The sequence below is a fragment of the Leucopleurus acutus genome (genome assembly GCF_964270905.1).
Source record: "Leucopleurus acutus genome assembly, chromosome: 13".
NCBI lineage: Eukaryota > Metazoa > Chordata > Mammalia > Artiodactyla > Delphinidae > Leucopleurus > Leucopleurus acutus.
The window spans coordinates 52752270-52772588 of NC_139155.1; the positions used below are offsets into that span (position 1 = coordinate 52752270).

General features: G+C 35.8%; 1 protein-coding gene across 3 annotated transcripts in view; it reads left to right on the plus strand.

The window, feature by feature from the left end:
- The window catches only part of ROCK1 (Rho associated coiled-coil containing protein kinase 1), a 146425-nt gene that overhangs the window by 91394 nt on the left and 34712 nt on the right, over positions 1-20319 (plus strand). For 2 of the 3 annotated variants that reach the window (XM_082853758.1, XM_082853760.1), the window contains 7 exons: positions 215-303; positions 2379-2427; positions 6911-7046; positions 9230-9321; positions 9421-9667; positions 18604-18710; positions 20158-20308. In XM_082853758.1, coding sequence (XP_082709884.1) covers positions 215-303; positions 2379-2427; positions 6911-7046; positions 9230-9321; positions 9421-9667; positions 18604-18710; positions 20158-20308 — 871 coding nt within the window. The remainder of the gene's footprint in view (positions 1-214; positions 304-2378; positions 2428-6910; positions 7047-9229; positions 9322-9420; positions 9668-18603; positions 18711-20157; positions 20309-20319) is intronic. The other variant, XM_082853759.1, reaches the window with a different exon arrangement.

Consider the following 20319-nt stretch of genomic DNA (forward strand, 5'->3'; position numbering starts at 1 on the left):
CCGCAACGGGAGAGGCCACAACAGTGAGAGGCCCGCGTACCGCAAAAAAAAAAAAAAAAATTAATAATAAAAGTTTCAGGTAGAAAGGAAAAAGGTAAGATTGGATCAGATAACTCCCTTGTAAACAGGTATAAAATGGTAATATAAACTTGCTATTTTAAAATTCTCTATGAATATTCTTACTAGAATAAATTTTTGTTGTTTTTAATTAAAGCAGGAAAATTTGCAAAAAACAATTTATAAGCTGGAAGAACAGTTGCATAATGAAATGCAGTTAAAAGATGAAATGGAGCAGAAGTGCAGGTGAGAATATACTTTATGTTTTTCACATTAAAAGTTGTATAGCAAATGCTGATTTTAAAACTTGTACTCTATAAACCCTTGAAAGTAGATGGAAGTAAGGCAGAGATGTAAAGATTGCTATTGATATACATTCAGTGAAGAATATTCACTTAATGCCTGGTTTATTGATTTTGTCTCACATTTTAATTAGCTGACAAAAAGGGAAAATTAGTTTACATTAAATAAGATGCGTTCTAAAGTGTAACTGTTTTTGAAGATTAAAATTCACTAAATTTTCGGTGCAGACACTCTTTTTAATTTCCACTATGGGTCGCTATAGCAGTATTTTTTTCAGAATTTTTTTCCTATGAGTCTAAATTTAATAAGAGCATATATATTTATGAAAATATAAAATGATCAAGATAATTTAAAATAACCTAGCATAATGCTTAGTTACTTATTAATTACAAACAATAACACTTTATTATATTGTTAGTAGATAGTATTGAATAAATGAAAAACAGGTAACAGATTAAGTATTCAAAAAAATGGAATTGAGAAAATTGGCAATTTTGTGAGTGGGGGAGAGGAAACAAGTAAACTGCTCACTACCTACAGTTCCTTATAGATTAAATAGTTAAGCATCTAATATAAGCTTTTTTTAGAAAAGCACTTTAAGGAAATAATTAACTGAGCCCAGTATTTGGAAGGAATTTCTAGGTATAAAACATAGAAATAAGGAGAGGAAATGGATAGATATTATTACATAAATGTTGAACAGTTTCTATTAAAATTAAAAGGCAAATGACAAATTAGTGGTAGTGGTGGTGGTAGGGATCAATTTAAGGAGGAAATAAGAGTGGCCAAAGTGGCCAATAATCATACGAAAATGGGTGTGTGTGTGGTGGGGGGGTAGCCTGAGATGAAACTGGGAAGGTCGACAGAGTCTAGGTCTTAAAACACTGTCTTTGAAAAGCTAAGAAATTTGGGATTTATCCTAAGGGTGATGAAAAAACATTAAAAGTTATTAAACTTAAAAGTAAAACAAAAGATCAAATTTGCTTTTAAAAAAGAACTCCCTGGTTAATTACACAGCATTTGACATTTATTCACCTAAATGAGAATGAGGGAGGAAGATGAGTCAAGGAGGATTCCCAGGCGGAGTGCTTTACTTGGGACAGGAGAAGAGAAGCAGATTGGTATTGTGGGAGGGGCCACCGGGCAGAGGGAATTCATTTAGCTTTGGACATGCTGAATGAGCTATTTGGTAAGACATCCATGTGAAACGTTGCATGTACAGATTTGAAGCTCAGAAATAGGTTTAGAGCCCCGGAAATGAATTGTGATGGAGATAATAATACACTTTCAGTTTATCTCAGATTTTTGCCCAAGTTGCCAAGTGGTGCATTTACTGCTTTATATATGCCACCTTTCCCTTCATTTACTTACTCTTATATTAAAGGTTAAATGGTTAATCTTTGTGAAGTAGCAAGTATTGCATGAGGGAATTCAGGGATCCTTAATCTAGGATCCATAGACCTCTCCTAAAGCATCCATGGATGGAATTCAAGGTCCTTAAACTTGGGTGACAGAAGTGAATCTTTTCTGTAACCTTTAGCTGAAATTCAACATTTTCTTTAATTATGAACACAGTGAATAATCCACAGTTATTAGCAGTAGCTGTGAATTTTTTATTACCGATAGAAATCACAAATATTATCTTAGAATGCAGTTGTTATTTATCTCTAAATACCGTTTATGCTCATTACTACTTTAAAATTACTGCTGCTAGATCTTATTTAATATATTAATAAAATGCATATATTAGTGAATCATACTTTTTTAAAAAAAGGTTATGACTGTATTTCAGTATAATTTTGGTTTCTTTTAATCCTATGTATTTTATTTTATGCTTTTAAAATATTATTCTGAGAAAATGCCGTAGGCTTCACCAGACTGACTGCCAAAGGGATCCACAGTACACACAAGAAAGGTTAAGAAATCTTAGCTAAATGGAAAAGTAAGGAATGTGGTGTTTCACCCCAAGCTATAAAAAGTAAATATATCTATAATCTATATTGCTTTTGCTTTTACAGAACTTCAAACATAAAACTCGACAAGATAATGAAAGAATTGGATGAAGAGGTACTTTTTGTTTTCTTATCAGAAGTTTTCCTTTTTGAGACTTTTTCCCTCTTTCAGATTGTTTTCTGAGAAAATTATATTTGAACTTTATAGGTTGCAATACAGAACAGGACCAAAGAATTATGATGAAAGCCTCACTTTGGAGCTGCAGGTTTAAGTGAAATTAGATTATACTTTAGTTTCTTTTGTGTGGTTTTATTCTAGAACCATGTTGAAATTTTAGTACATAAATTTCAGTTCAGTGGTTCTTAATAGTTGAATTTGTCTGTCTCTTTCTGCTACAGTTCCAGATTCAATTTTTGATCTGTTGCTCCTTTCTCACCTTTCAACTATTAAGAACCACTGAACTGAAATTTATGTACTAAAATTTCAACATGGTTCTAGAATATGGGTAAACACACTACACTCTCCTTCTCCTCTTAAGTTTTTTTATGTTACAGTTGAAGCAGAAATTACGGCATTGTCTAATGTGGTTCTCCATGTATATAGAAGAAATTTTTAAGACAATTATAAATGGGTATAAAGGGAGGTAAGGTTTTACACTTTAATCAAACTGGTAATATGCCAACACTAGTAATATAATGTAGTACCTAGAGCAGCCACTGATAAAAATTATACAAAGAGATACACTTAAAAACACTAGTAAATCAAATAGAATTCCAAAAAATGTTCAAGTAACCTACAGAAAGACAAGAAGGAAAACATGGGACAAAACAAAATGGGAGGCTTAACTCTAACATATCAGTAATTATATTAAATGTAAATTAAATGCAACATCAATTAAGATAGATTGTCAGAGTAGCTTTTTTAAAATTACCTACCTGTATGCTGTCCAGCAGAAACTCTCTTCAAATGTAACAATATAGCCAAGTTAAAAGTAAGAAGATGGAAAAATACATCATGTAAGCATTAGCAAAAAGAAGGCAGCAATGGCAATATTGATATCAGGTGAAGTAGACTTTAGGACAAAGAAAATTACCAGGGGCAGAGGGACATTGCAGAATGACAAAAATGTCAATCCTCTGAGAAGACATAACATTCCTAAATTTGTATTCATCAAACAGAAGAGCTACAAAATATGTGAAGCAAAAGCTGATAAAACTGAAAGGAGAAGTAGACAAATCTGCGATTACTGTTGGAGACTTTTTAAATGCCACTCTCTAGACAGAGGATCAGCAAACATATAGGAGAACTCAGCCACACCATCAGCCAATAGGATCTATTCAACATTTGTAGACCCCTCCACCCAGCAACAGCAAAGGACACGTTTTTCGAGCACTCAAGAAACACACACCAAGATAGACCACAGCCTAAGCAAACTTCTCCAGATTTCAAAGAATTAAAATCATACAGAGTGTCTTCTCTGACCAAACTGCGACCAAACCAGAATGAATAACAGAAAAGTATCAGGCAAATCTACAAACACGTGGAAACTAAACAACACAATTCTAAATAATCCATAGGTCAAAGAGTCTCAAGGGGAATGAAAAAATACATTGGAATGTTAATTATATCTCATAAAGTTATTTTTCAAAGTTATGGATCTTCATCTTTTAAAAATATTTGAGGGCTTCCCTGGTGGCGCAGTGGTTGAGAGTCCGCCTGGCGATGCAGGGGACACGTGTTCGTGTCCCGGTCCGGGAAGATCCCACATGCCGCGGAGCGGCTAGGCCCGTGAGCCATGGCCACTGTGCCTGTGCGTCCAGAGCCTGTGCTCCGCAACGGGAGAGGCCACAACAGTGAGAGGCCCGCGTACGGCAAAAATAAATAAATAAAAATATTTGAACAATGAAAATGAAAATAATACATCAAAATTTGTGGAATGCAGCTAACATAGTGCTCTAAGGGAAATGTATACACTAAATGTTTACATTAGAAAAGACGAGAAGTCTCAAATCAGTTATCTAAGCTCCTACCTCAGGAACCTAGAAAAAGAAGAGCAAAATAAACCCAAAGCAAGGAGAAGGAAGGAAAAATAAAGAGCAGAAGTCAGTGGAATTGAAAACAGAAAAATAATAGAGAAAATCAGTGATAATAAAAACCCAGCTGCCTGGAAAGATCAACAAAATTGACAGTCCTCTAGCAAGATTGTCAAAGGAAAGAAAGGACACAAATGATCAGTATCAGGAATAAAACAGAGCATATTCCTACAGACTCTACAGATATAAAAAAAAAAAAATTCTTAAGGAAATACTATAAACAGTTCCAAACGAGTAAGTGTAATATTTAGGTGAAATGGACTAATTCCTCCAAAAATACAAACTGCCACAACTCACACAATGTGAAATACATTATTTGAATAGCCCTATATAACTATTAAAGTGAATTCATAATTTAAAAGCTCCCCCAAAAATTAATCTTCAGGACAGATGGTTTTACTAGAGAATTCTACCCAGTGTTTTTTTAAGATTTTTTTTTTTTGATGTGGACCATTTTTAAAGTCTTTATTGAATTTGTTAAAATATTGCTTGTGTTTTATGTTTTTGTTTTTTGGCCCCAAGTCATGTGCGATCTTAGCTCCCTGACCAGGGATCGAACCCCGCACCCCCTGCATTGGAAGGGGAAGTCTTAACCACTGGACCACCAGGGAAGTCCCTATCAAGTGTTTTAAGAAGAATTAACACCAATTCTACACTCTCTCTTCTAGAAAATATAAAAGAAGGGAACATTCCCCAGTGAATTTTATGAGGCTAGAATTACCAAGATACCAGAGTCTAGCAAAGACAGTACTACAAAGAAAACTATGGATCAGTATCCCTCAATCATGGCCAGCTGATTTTTGACCAAGGTGCAAAAGCAATTCAGTGGAGGAAGGATAGTCTTTTTAGCAAGTGGTGCTGGAGCAATTAGGTATTCATAGGCCAAGATATGGACCTCAACCTCAGTCTCACATCTTATGCAAACATTAACTTAAAACAGACCATAGATTTAAACAGGGACATAAAAAATATAAAACTTCTAGGGAAAAAATAGGGGAAAGTCCTTGGGACCTGCAACTCGGTGAAGAGTTACACATTACACCACAATTATGATCCATATAAGGAAAAACATTCAATAAATTGAACTTCATCAAAACTTGCTCTGTGAAAGACCCTGATAAGAGGATGAAGATCTGTAGGCTGGAAAAATGAACTGTTGTTACACACAGCAACTTGGATGGATCTCAAGGATATTTTGTTGAATGTAAAAAGCTAATCTCAAAAGGTCCACACTGTATGATTCCATTAATATAACATTTTCAAAATGGCAAAATTATACAGATGGAGGACCTCCTGTTGGTTGCCAGGGATATAGGTGGTGGGAGAAGTGAGGGATGCATGTGGCTATAAGTAGTGGCTGGAAGGAGATCATTGTGCTGATGGAACAGTTCTGTGTCTTGACTGTGGTGGTGGTTACATGCATCTACACATGAGATAAAATGACGTCGAACTACACATGCATGCTTTATACCAATATCAATTTCCTGATTTTGTTATTGTACCATTGTTAATAATGTAACTATTAGGGGAAACTGACTGGTAGGGTACATGTACTGTCTTTGAAACTTCTGAAATGTAGAATTTTAAATTTCAAAATTTAAAAATGAAAAAATAAAAGAATGATAAAATCTTACAATTGGAAAGATTTTGGATGATCTCTGTCAAATTTTACTAAATTTCTCTGACAGCATCTTACTTAAAAGATGGATTTCACTTAAAAATGGAAAAGCCCAGAAAAACACGCACTGTAAAGGAGGTTTGTCCAGTGTGGAGTCTTAAAGATAAAAATGAAGCATCAAAAGCAGAATATGCTGATAGTGGTAACTCAGAAACAGAAGATAAATTTTTTTAAGTTGTGGAATTTGGAGCATTTTTTTTCTTTAACCCTCCCCTCCCCTTAGTTTCATTTTCTAAAATAAATATTTCTTTCATTACTCTTTAATATGCATTAGTAGGTACATACATAGAACATCTTAAGAAAGGTAAGTTGTTACAGAGATTGGGAGGGGATTAAGGGAGACCTCATACAGGGACTGGTGAACTTATTATAAACACTGTAACCTTTGGTATCATTTGAGTTTTGCACCATTTAATTATCAAATATGTAGTTATCTGATTCCTTTTATATTTCATGTCTTAAACTTTAGGATTGTAAATAAACCAAAATATTGGTAATATAATACAGCGTGTTCATCTTAATGTGTTTGAATACAATGTGTTCGACCTTCAGTCTGACAAGATTCATAGGGTTTTTTATACTCAAGGATTTTTTTTAAATCTTTGAAAATTTTGTATGTCTAGTTAAAATAAGGGGATTCTCACTGTTTTCTTCTAAGGCAAGCTAATTCTACTATTAGAAAGTTGTTGTTGTTAGGAAGTATTATCTGATTTTGAAAGCAAAATATCTATCTTAAGTAATTGTGTACTTTTTAAAAAAAGAACAGAGTATTCCCTTGAATAAATGAGGAGTATTAATTGTAGTGGTAACTTTTCTCATAATTTAGGGGAATCAAAGAAGAAACCTAGAATCTACAGTGTCTCAGATTGAGAAGGAGAAAATGTTGCTACAGCATAGAATTAATGAGTACCAAAGAAAAGCAGAACAGGAAAATGAGAAGAGGAGGAATGTAGAAAATGAAGGTAAATTGTTACTTCCTTTGAAAAACACTGGAATTTCTAACACTATCTTGAGGTCTTCGTCTTGAGGTTGTTTTAAATTTAGTGCCTGTTATATATTTTTGAAGCCACAGTCCTAAGACACCTCATGAGCTAAATACCCATGTCCCAAAATTTATTTATAACATATTAGATTCAGTAGTAATGTTTTAGCTAGAGTACTGATTTTTATCCTTGGGTGTATATTGGAATTTCTTGGGAAACTTCAAAGAAAACTAATGCCTAAACTTCAGAAATTCTAATTTAATTGATCTAGACATGTAGACTGGGCATTGGTATTTTTAATAAGCTCTCTAGGCACTTCTAACAAGTAGCCATATTTTAGAACAACAAGACTAGAATTTTTGATATTAGTGTTACAAATTTAAAATAGCTTTCTACATCCTTTGATCCAGTGATTTCACTTCTAGAAATTTATTTCACATATACTTGTGCACATGTATACTGATATAGAAACAAAGCTATTCATTTTAGAATTGTTTAAAATGGCAAAAATTATAAACAATGTAAATGTAATCAGTGGTATAATAAATTTTAGTATATATGGTAGAATACTATGCATTTTATAAAAGAATAAAGTATCTCTTGGGCTTCCCTGGTGGCACAGTGGTTAAGAATCTGCCTGCCAATGCAGGGGACATGGGTTCAAGCCCTGGTCTGGGAAGATCCCACATGCCACGGAGCAACTAAGCCCGTGAGCCAGAACTACTGAAGCCCATGCTCCTAGAGCATGTGCTCTGCAACAAGAGAAGCCACCTCAATGAGAAGCCCGTGCACCGCAATGAGGAGTAGCCCAACTAGAGAAAAGCCCTCGCACAACAATGAAGACCCAAAGCAGCAATAAATAAATTAATTAATTAATTAAAAAAAATAGAATTTAGGGCTTCCCTGGTGGCGCAGTGGTTGGGAGTCCACCTGCCGATGCAGGAGCGCGGGTTCGTGCCCCGGTCCGGGAGGATCCCGCGTGCCGTGGAGCAGCTGGGCCCATGAGCCATGGCTGCTGGGCCTGCATGTCCAGAGCCTGTGCTCTGTGGCGGGGGTGAGGGGCCACAACAGTGAGAGGCCCGTGTACCGCAAAAGGAAAAAAAAAAAAGAAAAAAAAATTTAAAAATATTTTTTAAAACAGAATAAAGTATCTCTTTATAAACTTATGAAAGAATCTCTAAAATGTATCTTACCAAAAAAAGTATAGATTGTTTAAAACAAGATTGCTTATCTATATATGTTTAAGTGTGTGTGTGTGTGTGTGTGTAGATATGCATGTGAAAACATATATATATATATATTTGTGTTTTTATATATTAGGGTATGGATACACAGACTATCTTAGGAAGGATATGCAAGGAATTAGTAATAGTTGTTGCTGGGGAGGAGAGCCAGAGGGGCTGGGAGACGACGTGAAGGGAGAAAGACTCATGCTATACTATACACCATTTGGTACCTTTTGAATTTTGAAGCATTTTATTTAGTTAGTTAGTTACATCTTTATTGGAGTATAATTGCTTTACAGTGTTGTGTTTCTGCTGTATAATAAAGTGGATCAGCTATACATATACATATATCCCCATATCCCCTCTCTCTTGCGTCTCCTTCCCACCCTCCCTATACCATTCCTCTAGGTTGTCAGAAAGCATCGAGCGGATCTCCCTGTGCTATGTGGCTGCTTCCCACTAGCCATCCATTTTACATTTGGCAGTGTATATATGTCAATGCTACTCTCTCCCTTCGTCCCAGTTCCCCCCCGCCACCCCACCCTGTGTCCTCAAGTTCATTCTGTATGTCTGCGTCTTTATTCCTGCCCTGCCACTAGTTGAACCATTTTAAAAATAATTGAACTAATCCAAGATTTGTACTATTCAAAAATAGGTAATATTTAAAATTAGCTTTATATAATTTCACTAATAGATTAACCTTTATGAAAGGAATAAAAGAATTTAAAATATTACAGCAGTGGAAACATCTGTTTTTGCATTCTGTATTATAAAACAGTGCTCTACTTTTTGATAAATTTAAAATGTAGGTACTTCCAAGTTGGAATATGGACCTAATATAGCTGACTTTTATGGCCTAAGACCAAATTTCATTTTTTAAAAGGGATTTATATGTTTCCTCTATGAAAACTTACATATTATTCCTTCATTTTCTAGTTTCTACATTAAAGGATCAGTTGGAAGACTTAAAGAAAGTCAGTCAGAATTCACACCTTGCTAATGAGAAGCTGGCACAATTACAAAAGCAGGTAAGTTTTTGGAGTGAGGTTTTTTTTTTTTTTAAATCAAAATTTAAGTTTGATTGTGTTTTGGTAAAAAACTATTTTCTTGCTCTCTTTTTTAATTAGCTAGAAGAAGCCAATGACTTACTTAGGACAGAATCAGACACAGCTGTAAGATTAAGGAAGAGTCACACCGAGATGAGTAAATCAATTACTCAGCTAGAGTCCCTGAATAGAGAGTTGCAGGAGAGAAATAGAATTTTGGAGAATTCCAAGTCACAAATGGACAAGGATTATTACCAGCTGCAAGCGGTATTAGAAGCTGAACGAAGAGACAGAGGTCATGATTCTGAGATGATTGGAGACCTACAAGGTAATATTTTTTCTTACTCAGGTAAAATAGACATAAAATTTACTGTTTTAGCCATTTTTAAGTATACAGTTCAGTGGCATAAAATACATTCACATTGTCATGCAACCATCACTACTGTCCATCTCCAGAAATTTTTTTATCATTCCAAACTAAAAAATCTATACCCATTAAATCTATACCCCATTTCCCACTCTCCCCAGCCCCTGGTAACCACCATTCTACTTTATGTCTCTGAATTTGACTACCTCATAGAAGTTATTATTTATCCTTTTGTGTCTGTCTTATTCCAGTTAGCTTAATGTCTTCAAGTTTCATCCATGTTGTGGCATGTATCAGAATTTCTTTCCTCTTCAAGGTTGTATACTGTTCCATTGTATTTATACCGTATATACCACATTTTGTTTATCAATGGAAGGTAATTTTTTTAATTAATAATTAAGGTAATATATTTTTGGTAATAGGTAATATATTTTTGTAATAGGTAATATATTTTTGTAATAGGTAATATATTTAGGTAATATATTTTTGATCATATTGTCCTCATAAAGAAAATGACCTTGGCCCCCATACACTGTTGGTGGGAATGTAAATTGTGCAGCCACTCTGGAAATTGCCAAGATAGGGAAACAACCTAAATGTCCATCAACAGACGAAAGGATAAAGAAGATGTGGTATATATGTACTACAGAATATACTACTCAGCTATTAAAAAAAGAATGAAATTTTCCCATATGCAGCAACATGGATGGACTTGGAGAGCATTATGCTAAGTGAAATAAGTCAGAGAAAGACAAATACTGTATATCACTTATATGTGGAATCTAAAAAGTACAGCAAACTAGTGAATATAACAGAAAAGCAGGCTCACAGATATAGAGAACAAACTACTGGTTACCAGTGGGGGGAGGGGCAATTAAGAGGTACAAACTACTAGGTATAAAATAAGCTACAAGGATATATTGTACAACCTGGGGAATATAGCCAATATTTTATAATAGCTGTAAATGGAGTATAACCTTTAAAAATTATGAATTACTATATAGTACACCTATAATTTATATAATATTGTACATCAGCTATACTTCAATAAAAAAGAAAGTGACCTTGCTAATACTGGAAATGGTTAGCATTCTTTCTGTTTCAGGATAATTTGTATCAAATTGTAATTTCTTCACTCTCTCGGGCACCCTTGTGATGGAGGTAATGTGAATATTTCCAATTTTACAGCCAGTTACTGAAAAGTTAATTTTTTTTTTTTTTTTTTGCGGTACGCGGACCTCTCACTGTTGTGGCCTCTCCCATTGCGGAGCACAGGCTCCGGATGTGCAGGCTCAGTGGCCATGGCTCACGGGCCCAGCCGTTCCACGGCATGTGGGATCTTCCCGGACCGGGGCATGAACCTGTGTCCCCTGCATCGTCAGGCGGACTCTCAACCACTGCGCCACCAGGGAAGCCCTGAAAACTTAATTTTTAAAAGTGCCCAATTCACAAAAGTCTTACTCAAAGTGGAACTAACCAGGCAGAGAAGATTATCACTATTAAAACCTGGGAATTCCTCGTGCATTGTTGGTAGAAATAGAAATTAAACTGCAGAAAGGGAATCCCATTGCAAATAAAGAATTCGGTACTTGGAAAGGTTAGGACTAGAGATATCAGCAGCCTTTGTGGTCTAAAAGTTTCCTTTTAGACTCACAAACTGTTCATGGTAATAAAATCATTTTGTTTTCAACAAGATTCCTGGCTTCCACTTCTCACATTTTTTTCTGTTTCTGTCAGCATCAGCATCCATACTACCTAATCAAAACAGATATGCATGGAAGTTGCCAGATCTTTCAGGGAAAATTAGGGGGTGGGATAGTCCATTTTAACCTAAGTCACAGGATGTGAACATAGTTTGGGGTCTCATGGGGCTTGATGATTAGCTGTAATTCTGTGGAGAGAGGTCAGGGTCAGCTTTTGGACTTTGGAAACAAATTAGGATCTCCCATTCGTTCTTAGCTGAGGAGTGCTCTGCAATCTTATTTCTCAGGGACTAAGCTTAAAATAGATCTGAATATAACCAAGAAAGTATCCTCATTATATATATTAGAAAAAGCCTCATACTCCACTTCCTTAAATTGCTTCTCTAGGCCTCTTCATATACAGCTTATTAGCTGTGTGCAGGTCACTTCTTCTGCTTTATTTATAAACCAAGAAGATTAGGTGACCCCTATAAATTCTTTCAATTCTAAAATTCTTTAAGTCTGTGATTTTCCAGATAACGCTGAGCTTGAAGTGCTTGCTTTCAAGGATGAGACCATCATTATGTGTTCATCAACAATGGTTTTAACTGACTCTGTTGTTTAGATATTGGTGAAGTTAAGGAAGATTCATAGCATGACCTATTGTTGATGTTTATCCTTTTTCAATGCTTTCTTTAAGGTTTATTTTTTAATTTAAATGTGAATCAAAGTTCACACACATTAAAAAGCACAAAACTTATATGAGCCTCAACATACAAGGTGCATTGTGGTAAAACATGCACACACGCAAACATAAAATTTTTACGTTGATTTTTTTATGGTTCTTAAGACATTTCAGATCCCTCAGGTATAAATTTCTCATAGTTTGGGAGGCTAGCCTTGTGGCACAGTAACAATTGTTGCCTAGTTGAATGCTCTCCATGTACACTATTGAGCAGAAGCTTCTCCATGTGTTTGGGAAATGACTTCCCAAATATAATTGGATAGTATATACTTTAGGTTTTGTGGGCCACATACGATCTCTGTTACATATTCTTCTGTTTTGCTTTTTATAACCCTTTAAAAATGAAAAAAACATTCTTAGCTTCATGTCTATAGGGAAATAGGCTGAGGGAATAGTATATCATAGTGTAATGCACTTTTGTTTTTAACTGTTACATGGGCATTTGGAAATTGTGTAAGTTTTTTACTTGGTATGTTTTTGGATTTGACTTTTGGAAGAAAAACAATAGGTCCATTTTCTAATCTAACCAGTTTTCTAAGACTCCATTTATTCTTTGTGTCTTTGATGATTTGCCAAATTTTGAAACATATTTTAAAAGTTAACACTATGACTGTAGTCTTTTTTCTCATAGCCCCCTTGTATTTCTAACAGCTTTTTTTATATTGTTTTATTGAGGTGAAATTCATATAACATAAAGTTAACCATTTAAAAGTGTACAATTCAGTGGCATTCAGTACATTCACAGTGTTGTACAACCACCTTGTCTATCTAGTTCCAAAACATTTTCATTAACCCAGAAGAAAACCTTGTACCCATTAAGCTTTCCTTCCCTATATGCCCCTCTACCTAGCCCCTAGCAACCACCAATCTGTTTTATATCTCTGAATTTACTTGTTCTGGATATTTCATATAAATGACATCATACAATATGTGACCTTTTGTATCAGGCTTCTTTCACTTAGCATATATATATATATTTTTTTTGCTGTACGCGGGCCTCTCACTGTTGTGGCCTCTCCTGTTGCGGAGCACAGGCTCCAGACGCGCAGGCTCAGCAGCCATGGCTCACGGGCCTAGCTGCTCCGCGGCATGTGGGATCTTCCCGGACCGGGGCACGAACCCGTGTCCCCTGCATCAGCAGGCGGACTCTCAACCACTGCGCCACCAGGGAAGCCCCACCTAGCATATTTTTAAGATTGATATTGTACCATGTATCAGTACTTCATTCATTTATGGCTGACTAATATTCTATTGTATGTATGCACCACATTTTGTTTAGCTGTTCATCTGTTGATGGACATTTGAGTTGTTTCCACCTTTTGGCTATTGTGAATAACACTGCTATGAAATTCGTTTACAACTATTTATTGGAATACTTGTTTTCAGGTCTTTTGGATATCTAGGTGTAGAATTGCTGGGTCATGTGCTGATGCTGTGTTTAACTTTTGAGGCACTTCAGACTATTTTCCACAATGGCTGCATCATTTTTTGTTCCCACCAGCATTGTACAAGGGTTTCAGTTTTTCCACATCCTTGCCAGTACTTGATATTTAACTGTTTTTGGTTATAACCACCCTAGTGGGTATGAAGTGGTGTCCCACTGTGGGTTGGACTTTAATTTCCCTAATGAGTAATGAGGTTGAGCATCTTTTCATGTGCTTATTGGACATTTGTATATCCTTTTTGGAAAAATGTCTGCTCATGTCCTTTGTCCATTTTTTAATTGGGTCTTTTGTCTTTTCGTTGTTGACTTTTAAGGGTCTGGATACTAGACCTTATCAGGTGTGTGATTTGCTAATATTTACACCCCTTCTGTAGTTTGTCTTTTCATTTTTCTAGATAATGTCCTTTGATGTACAAAAGTTAATTTTGATGAAGTCCAGTTTTGGGGGGGTTTTTTTAATTAATTAATTTTTTGTCTGTGTTGGGTCTTCGTTTCTGTGCGAGGGCTTTCTCTAGTTGCGACAAGCGGGGGCCACTCTTCATCGCGGTGCGCGGGCCTCTCACTGTTGTGGCCTCTCCTGTTGCAGAGCACAGGCTCCGGACGCGCAGGCTCAGCGGCCATGGCTCACGGGCCTAGCCGCTCCGCAGCATGTGGGATCTTCCTGGACCAGGGCACGAACCCGTGTCCCCTGCATCGGCAGGCAGATTCTCAACCACTGCGCCACCAGGGAAGCCCGATGAAGTCCAGTTTAATATATGTTGCTTATGCTTTTGGTGTCATATCATAATACATTGCCAAATTGAGGATCATGAACGTTTACCCCCTATGTCTTCTTCTAAAAATTGTATGGTTTTAGCATTTATATTTAGGTCTCTGACTAACTTGAGTTAATTTTTGTATATGGTATGATGTGTAGGGGTCCAATTTCATTCTTTTACATGTGGATATCTGGTTGTCCCAGTACCATTTGTTGAAGAGACTACTTTTTCCCCCACTGAATGGTCTTGGCATCCTTGTTGAAAATCAGTTGGCTCTAGGTATACAGTTTTGTTTCTAGATTCTCAGTTCTATTCAGTTGGTCTATATGTCTGTTCTTAGACCAGTACCACACTGTTTTGGTCACTGTAGCTTTACAGCAAGTTTTGAAAGTGGAAGTTTGAGTTCTTCAACTTTGTTGTTCTTTTTCAGTGCTGTTTTAGATATTCCAGTCTGCAAGTAATTCCATATGAATCTGAGGATCTGCTTTTCCATATCTGCATAAAGTATCTTTGGAGTTTTTATAGGGATTGCATTGAATCTATAGATTGCTTTGGATAGTATTGCCATCCTAACATATTAAGACTTCTAATCCATGAACACAGGATATATTTCCATTTATTTTGGTATTTAAAAAATTCATTTCAGCATTTATTTATTTATTTATTTATTAGTTTCAGTGTACAAGTCTTACACCTCCTTGGTTAAATTATTCCTAGGTATTTTGTTCTTTTTGATGCTGTTATAAGTGGAATTATCTTATTTTTCCTTTTGTATTGTTTATTAAGTATGATGTTAGCTGTGGATATTTCATAATACCCTGCTTTTGTATATTTTTAATGCAGCATTGTTTGGTGTGTTAAGGTTTTATGACTTCTGTATCTTCTTACTGGATTAAAATTGTATTATAGATGATATTAAATATATCTGACCTTGAGGGGTTTTCCCCTTAATTTGCACTTTCCTGTTGTATCTTGCCCGTTTATTTATTTATTTGTTTGTTTATTTTTATATATATATATTTTTAAATTTATATTTTTGGCTGCGTTGGGTCTTCATTGCTGCGTGTGGGCTTTCTCTAGTTGCAGCGAGCAGGGACTACTCTTCCTTGCGGCACGCGGGCTTCTCATTGCGGTGGCTTCTTTTGTTGCAGAGCATGGGCTCTAGGCACACGGGCTTCAGTAGTTATGGCGCATGGGCTCAGTAGTTGTGGCTCGCAGGCTGTAGAGTGCATGTTCAGTAGTTGTGGCGCATGGGCTTATTAGTTGCTCAGAAGCATGTGGGATCTTCCCGGAGCAGGGATCGAACCCATGTCCCCTGCATTGGCAGGCAGATTCTTAACCACTGCACCACAAGGGAAGTCCCCATTCCTTTGTTTTTAATTTTTATATATAGTTGATGGGCCTCAAATTTAGATAGTAGATTTCATATTTGGGGATTTTAACATATTTAGATTTTTCACAGTGAGTTTTTTTTTGTTTCTGTTTTTGAGACTTAACATATCTGTACATATTAAAATAAATAAAAAATATGTATCTGGAAAAATTTTCACAGCATGAACACACCCATATAGAAACTGAATATTACCAGCAGCCCAGAAGTTCCCTTGTACTTCTGCTTAGTCACTAACCCTTTTTCCCCGAAGTAATCACTGTTCTGACTTCTAACACATAAGTTAGTTTTGCTTGTTTCTGAACTTTTATAGATGGAATCATGCAGAAGCAGTCCTTTGTTTCTGGTTTATTTCATTCAACATTGTTTGTGAGGTTCATCCGTATTGTTGTATATGGCAGTAGTTTGTTCTTCTTGCTGTATAGTACTCCATGTATTTTGTATGACCACTGCAATTTATCAGTTATTTTGTGGTCATGTCTTTTAAATCAGATATTCTGATTGCTTCCATTCAGGGATTATTATGAATGATGCTGATATGAACTTTCTTGTACATATTCTTTGGTAATCATACATATGCTTCCTTTTGGTATATACTTAGAAGTGGTAGAACCATAGAGTATATTTAGCTTTAGTAAATACATCCAAGTATTTCAAAGTAGGTTCACCAGTTTACATTCACCAGCAATGTATGAGCGTTCTGGTTGTTCCACTGCCTCCTCAAGGATAGTAATAGTACTCATCCCCACTGAGTTTTGTCAGTCTTACTGTTTTAGCCATTCAGGTGGTGCCTGATGGTATTTCCTTAGGGGTTAGTTTCCATTTCCCTGGTGTCCGAGATTGAGCAGCTTTTCACATGTTTATTGGCAATTTGTGATATGCTTTTCAAGTCTTTTGCTCCCCCCCCCTTTTCTTATTGGATTGTTTGCTTTTTTCTTGTTGGTTTGTGGGAGTCCTAGATATTAGTCCCTTATCAAATTTATGTACCATAATCATCTTCTTCCACTCTGTGGTTTTCCTTTTCACTCTTAAATCCTGTCTGCCAATGAACAGGAGGTCTTACTTTTCTTATTTTTAATGTAGTCCTATTTTTTTTTCTTTTGTGGTCAGTGCTATTTAGTGTGGCCTGTTGAATTCTTTGATTAAATCATGAGGATATTATTCCCTATTTTCCTCTAGAAGCTTTATTGTTTTGATCTGCTTAGGTTATGATCCCTGATATTTTGGTTCTTATTCCTTCTACTGTGTGTGTGTGTGTGTGTGTGTGTGTGTGTGTGTGTGTGTGTGTGTGTGTATATATATATTTTAATGTGAAGCTTTTTTGCTTTCATGTATTGTACAGACAAGTTATAGTTTCTTCCTAGCATTTTTTAAAAAATACAATAAATGAGGAAAATAAAATATATTTAACATACCTTTTATAAAGTTACTAGGACTCTAATGAATTCAACCCATATATTTTCATTACTTTGTCTTCTTGAGAGTTGGTTTATATGAACAACTTCTACACAGAAATTCAGTTTAACCTGAGTATACTATCTTTCTACAGATTTTAAAAACCTATTATTTATTATAAATACAGGAAGAAGCATTTTTTAAATAGCACTTTAACATTTAAACATCTTGCCATGTTTGCTTTATCTCTCTCCATACAAACACACACATTCTCTGTATTTTTGCTCAACCATTTGAAAGAAACTAGCAGGTGTTTCTTTCTCCTATATGAAAATATTCCTATGTGAACAGAATGCCACATTGCCTGTGTGTGTAAATAAAATTGCTTCATTGCTCTCTAGATCCTAGAACTAGCCTACCAGACAAGCCTTATCACGTGCCAAAGATTTAATATTCATTTGTTCATTAAAGAACTACTTCAGGGGCTTCCCTGGTGGCGCAGTGGTTGAGAGTCCGCCTGCCGATGCAGGGGACACGGGTTTGTGCCCCGGTCCGGGAAGATCCCACATGCCACGGAGCGGCTGGGCCCGTGAGCCATGGCCGCTGAGCCTGCGCGTCCGGAGCCTGTGCTCCACAACGGGAGAGGCCCCAACAGTGAGAGGCCCGTGTACCAGGGAAAAAAAAAAAAAAAAGAACTACTTCAGAAACAGTAAAATATAGGAGGCAGGTTGAGTGTCTTGAAGACTTTGGCAAGTACTGCAAGTTAAACACGAAACTTTAAGAAGTACAAATTTTTTCCGGGTCTTTTAGGGTGCTTTATCCATTTCCCCATCAAATCTTAGGCCACATTGAATCACAAAATAAGAAAATAGGTTTCTACTTTTGAACTAGACAATATAATTATATTCATATATGTTAGATTCTGCATGTATTAAATTGTGTTTATTAAGTACTTATGCATTAAAAACAAAACGTAAAGCATATCTTAATGAGTAGAGTTTCTAAATATGTGAGTTGCTACCATTGCATGACATGAGCATCAGGTAGGTTAACACTAAGCTTTGTTAGAGGACTTGAATTCCTTAAAACTTAGTTTCTTTAGTAATGGAGTTTTTCTTCATTAAGTTTAAGAGTAATTAAACACTTTTCAGAATGTCTGATACATTAAAAAGCACTTAAATACTTGCCTTAATTAACATGGGGAAAAGAGCACTCGATTAGGACTCAGATCTGATTTCTGGACGAAGCTCAGGCTTATCTCTTTGACCATCTGTAAAATGAATATATACTAGATGATCTCCAACTAGAATTAACATTTTTATCACTATGTATTGTAGTTATTGTATATACTGCTAAGAAAACACTTAATAAATTTCTGTCTGATCAGGAGATTTTAAACTTTTTTTATCTTAATGATAATGCTGGGAAAAAAAGATTTCTCTTTCAATGACTCTGTGACTTGAACTTTTTTCTTACTTGATAGCTCGAATTACATCTTTACAAGAGGAGGTGAAGCATCTCAAACATAATCTTGAAAGAGTGGAAGGAGAAAGAAAAGAGGCTCAAGACATGCTTAATCATTCAGAAAAGGTAAATGATTTAACATATACCAATTATGAGATAGTATTTACTGATTATCAGATATTATAAGATGGTTTTATAAAAGATCATTCATTCCTAATCTTTATATGTTTACATTTCTAGAAGTTTTTATTGTTGGTTGCTGTGTGGAGGTGTATGTGGGTCTTAATTTGGGCTTTTTAGGGTGTTATTTTTTGTTTTGTTTTGTTTTGTTTGTTTTTTTGGGGTTTTTTTGGCGGTACGTGGGCCTCTCACTGTTGTGGCCTCTTCCGTTGCGGAGCACCGGCTCCGGACGCGCAGGCTCAGCGGCCATGGCTCACGGGCCTAGCCGCTCCACAGCATGTGGGATCCTCCCGGACCAGCCACGAACCCGTGTCCTCTGCATCAGCAGGCAGACTCTCAACCACTGCGCCACCAGGGAAGCCCTAGGGTGTTATTTTTATTTGTTTGTTTCTACCCTTGAAGGGTATCAGGTAACTGATATTATCTGATCATCACAAATTGCTTTGGTTTGGGGATACCTCTTCATATAGAATTTTTCCCCCATTTTTTGTACATGGGTAAGATGAAGATGCTGAACCTTACTAATTATGAAGAAGGAAAACAAAGGATTAGTATGTAGTAGACCATGTGTGCCTTTTCCATTTCGTTAGTAAGAGTTAGCAAAATAGTAAAGAGCATACATAATGTAATTGGCCTTTGCATGTAGAATTTTCATAACAGTCAAAAAATGCCATTGGTTATCCTCTGTCCTTACCTTGCTAAGAAAAAGATTAAATAGGTAATATGCAGATTTAGCTTACCTCCCTGAAATGTTGTAGGTTTACTAGATCCTCAGATAAATCGTCAGAAAATTCACCACTTATCTTGTCCTTTGGACATGTTTTGTGTCATTCAGAATAACTTTTTGATGTTTAAGTCTGGTATAAGTTTGGAAATAGGATGAAAGAAGAAGAGTAGAAGTATCCAAACAGGAATGGAATACATGTTGACATTCTTTTGTCAGAGCAAGGTAAATCTAGGTGTAGATGCAATTGTAAATAGAGATCAGTTTTTTTTAATGGTAGCAAAAATTTTTAAATGAACTGAAGAATTGTCCTATTCATTTCTGATCCTCGCAGTGAACCCTCCTGAACATAACAGAACTCTGCCCTGCCATCAGCCATGGCTAATGATTCACATGGGGAGGGGTGGGGGGTAGAAAAAAGGTGATATTTTGCTTTTAATTATATGTGCTTATTATGATTTTTAAAGTAAGACATTATAGATGGTGTGAAATATACAAGAAGTATAAAAATAAAGCTGTGTCTTGAATAAAAATATTTAAGTATATATGGTGTAACATTTCAAGCCAATGTGATTCATGTATTATCTCTTATGGGATATTAATTAATATAAGATTTAATGATGTGCCTTTTGCACAGCATAGTATATGACTCTCATTCTCATTTTACAGGAAAAGAATAACTTAGAAATAGATTTAAACTACAAGCTTAAATCATTACAGCAAAGGTTAGAACAAGAGGTAAATGAACATAAAGTAACCAAAGCTCGTTTAACTGACAAACATCAATCTATTGAAGAGGCCAAGTCTGTTGCAATGTGTGGTAAGTGTCAG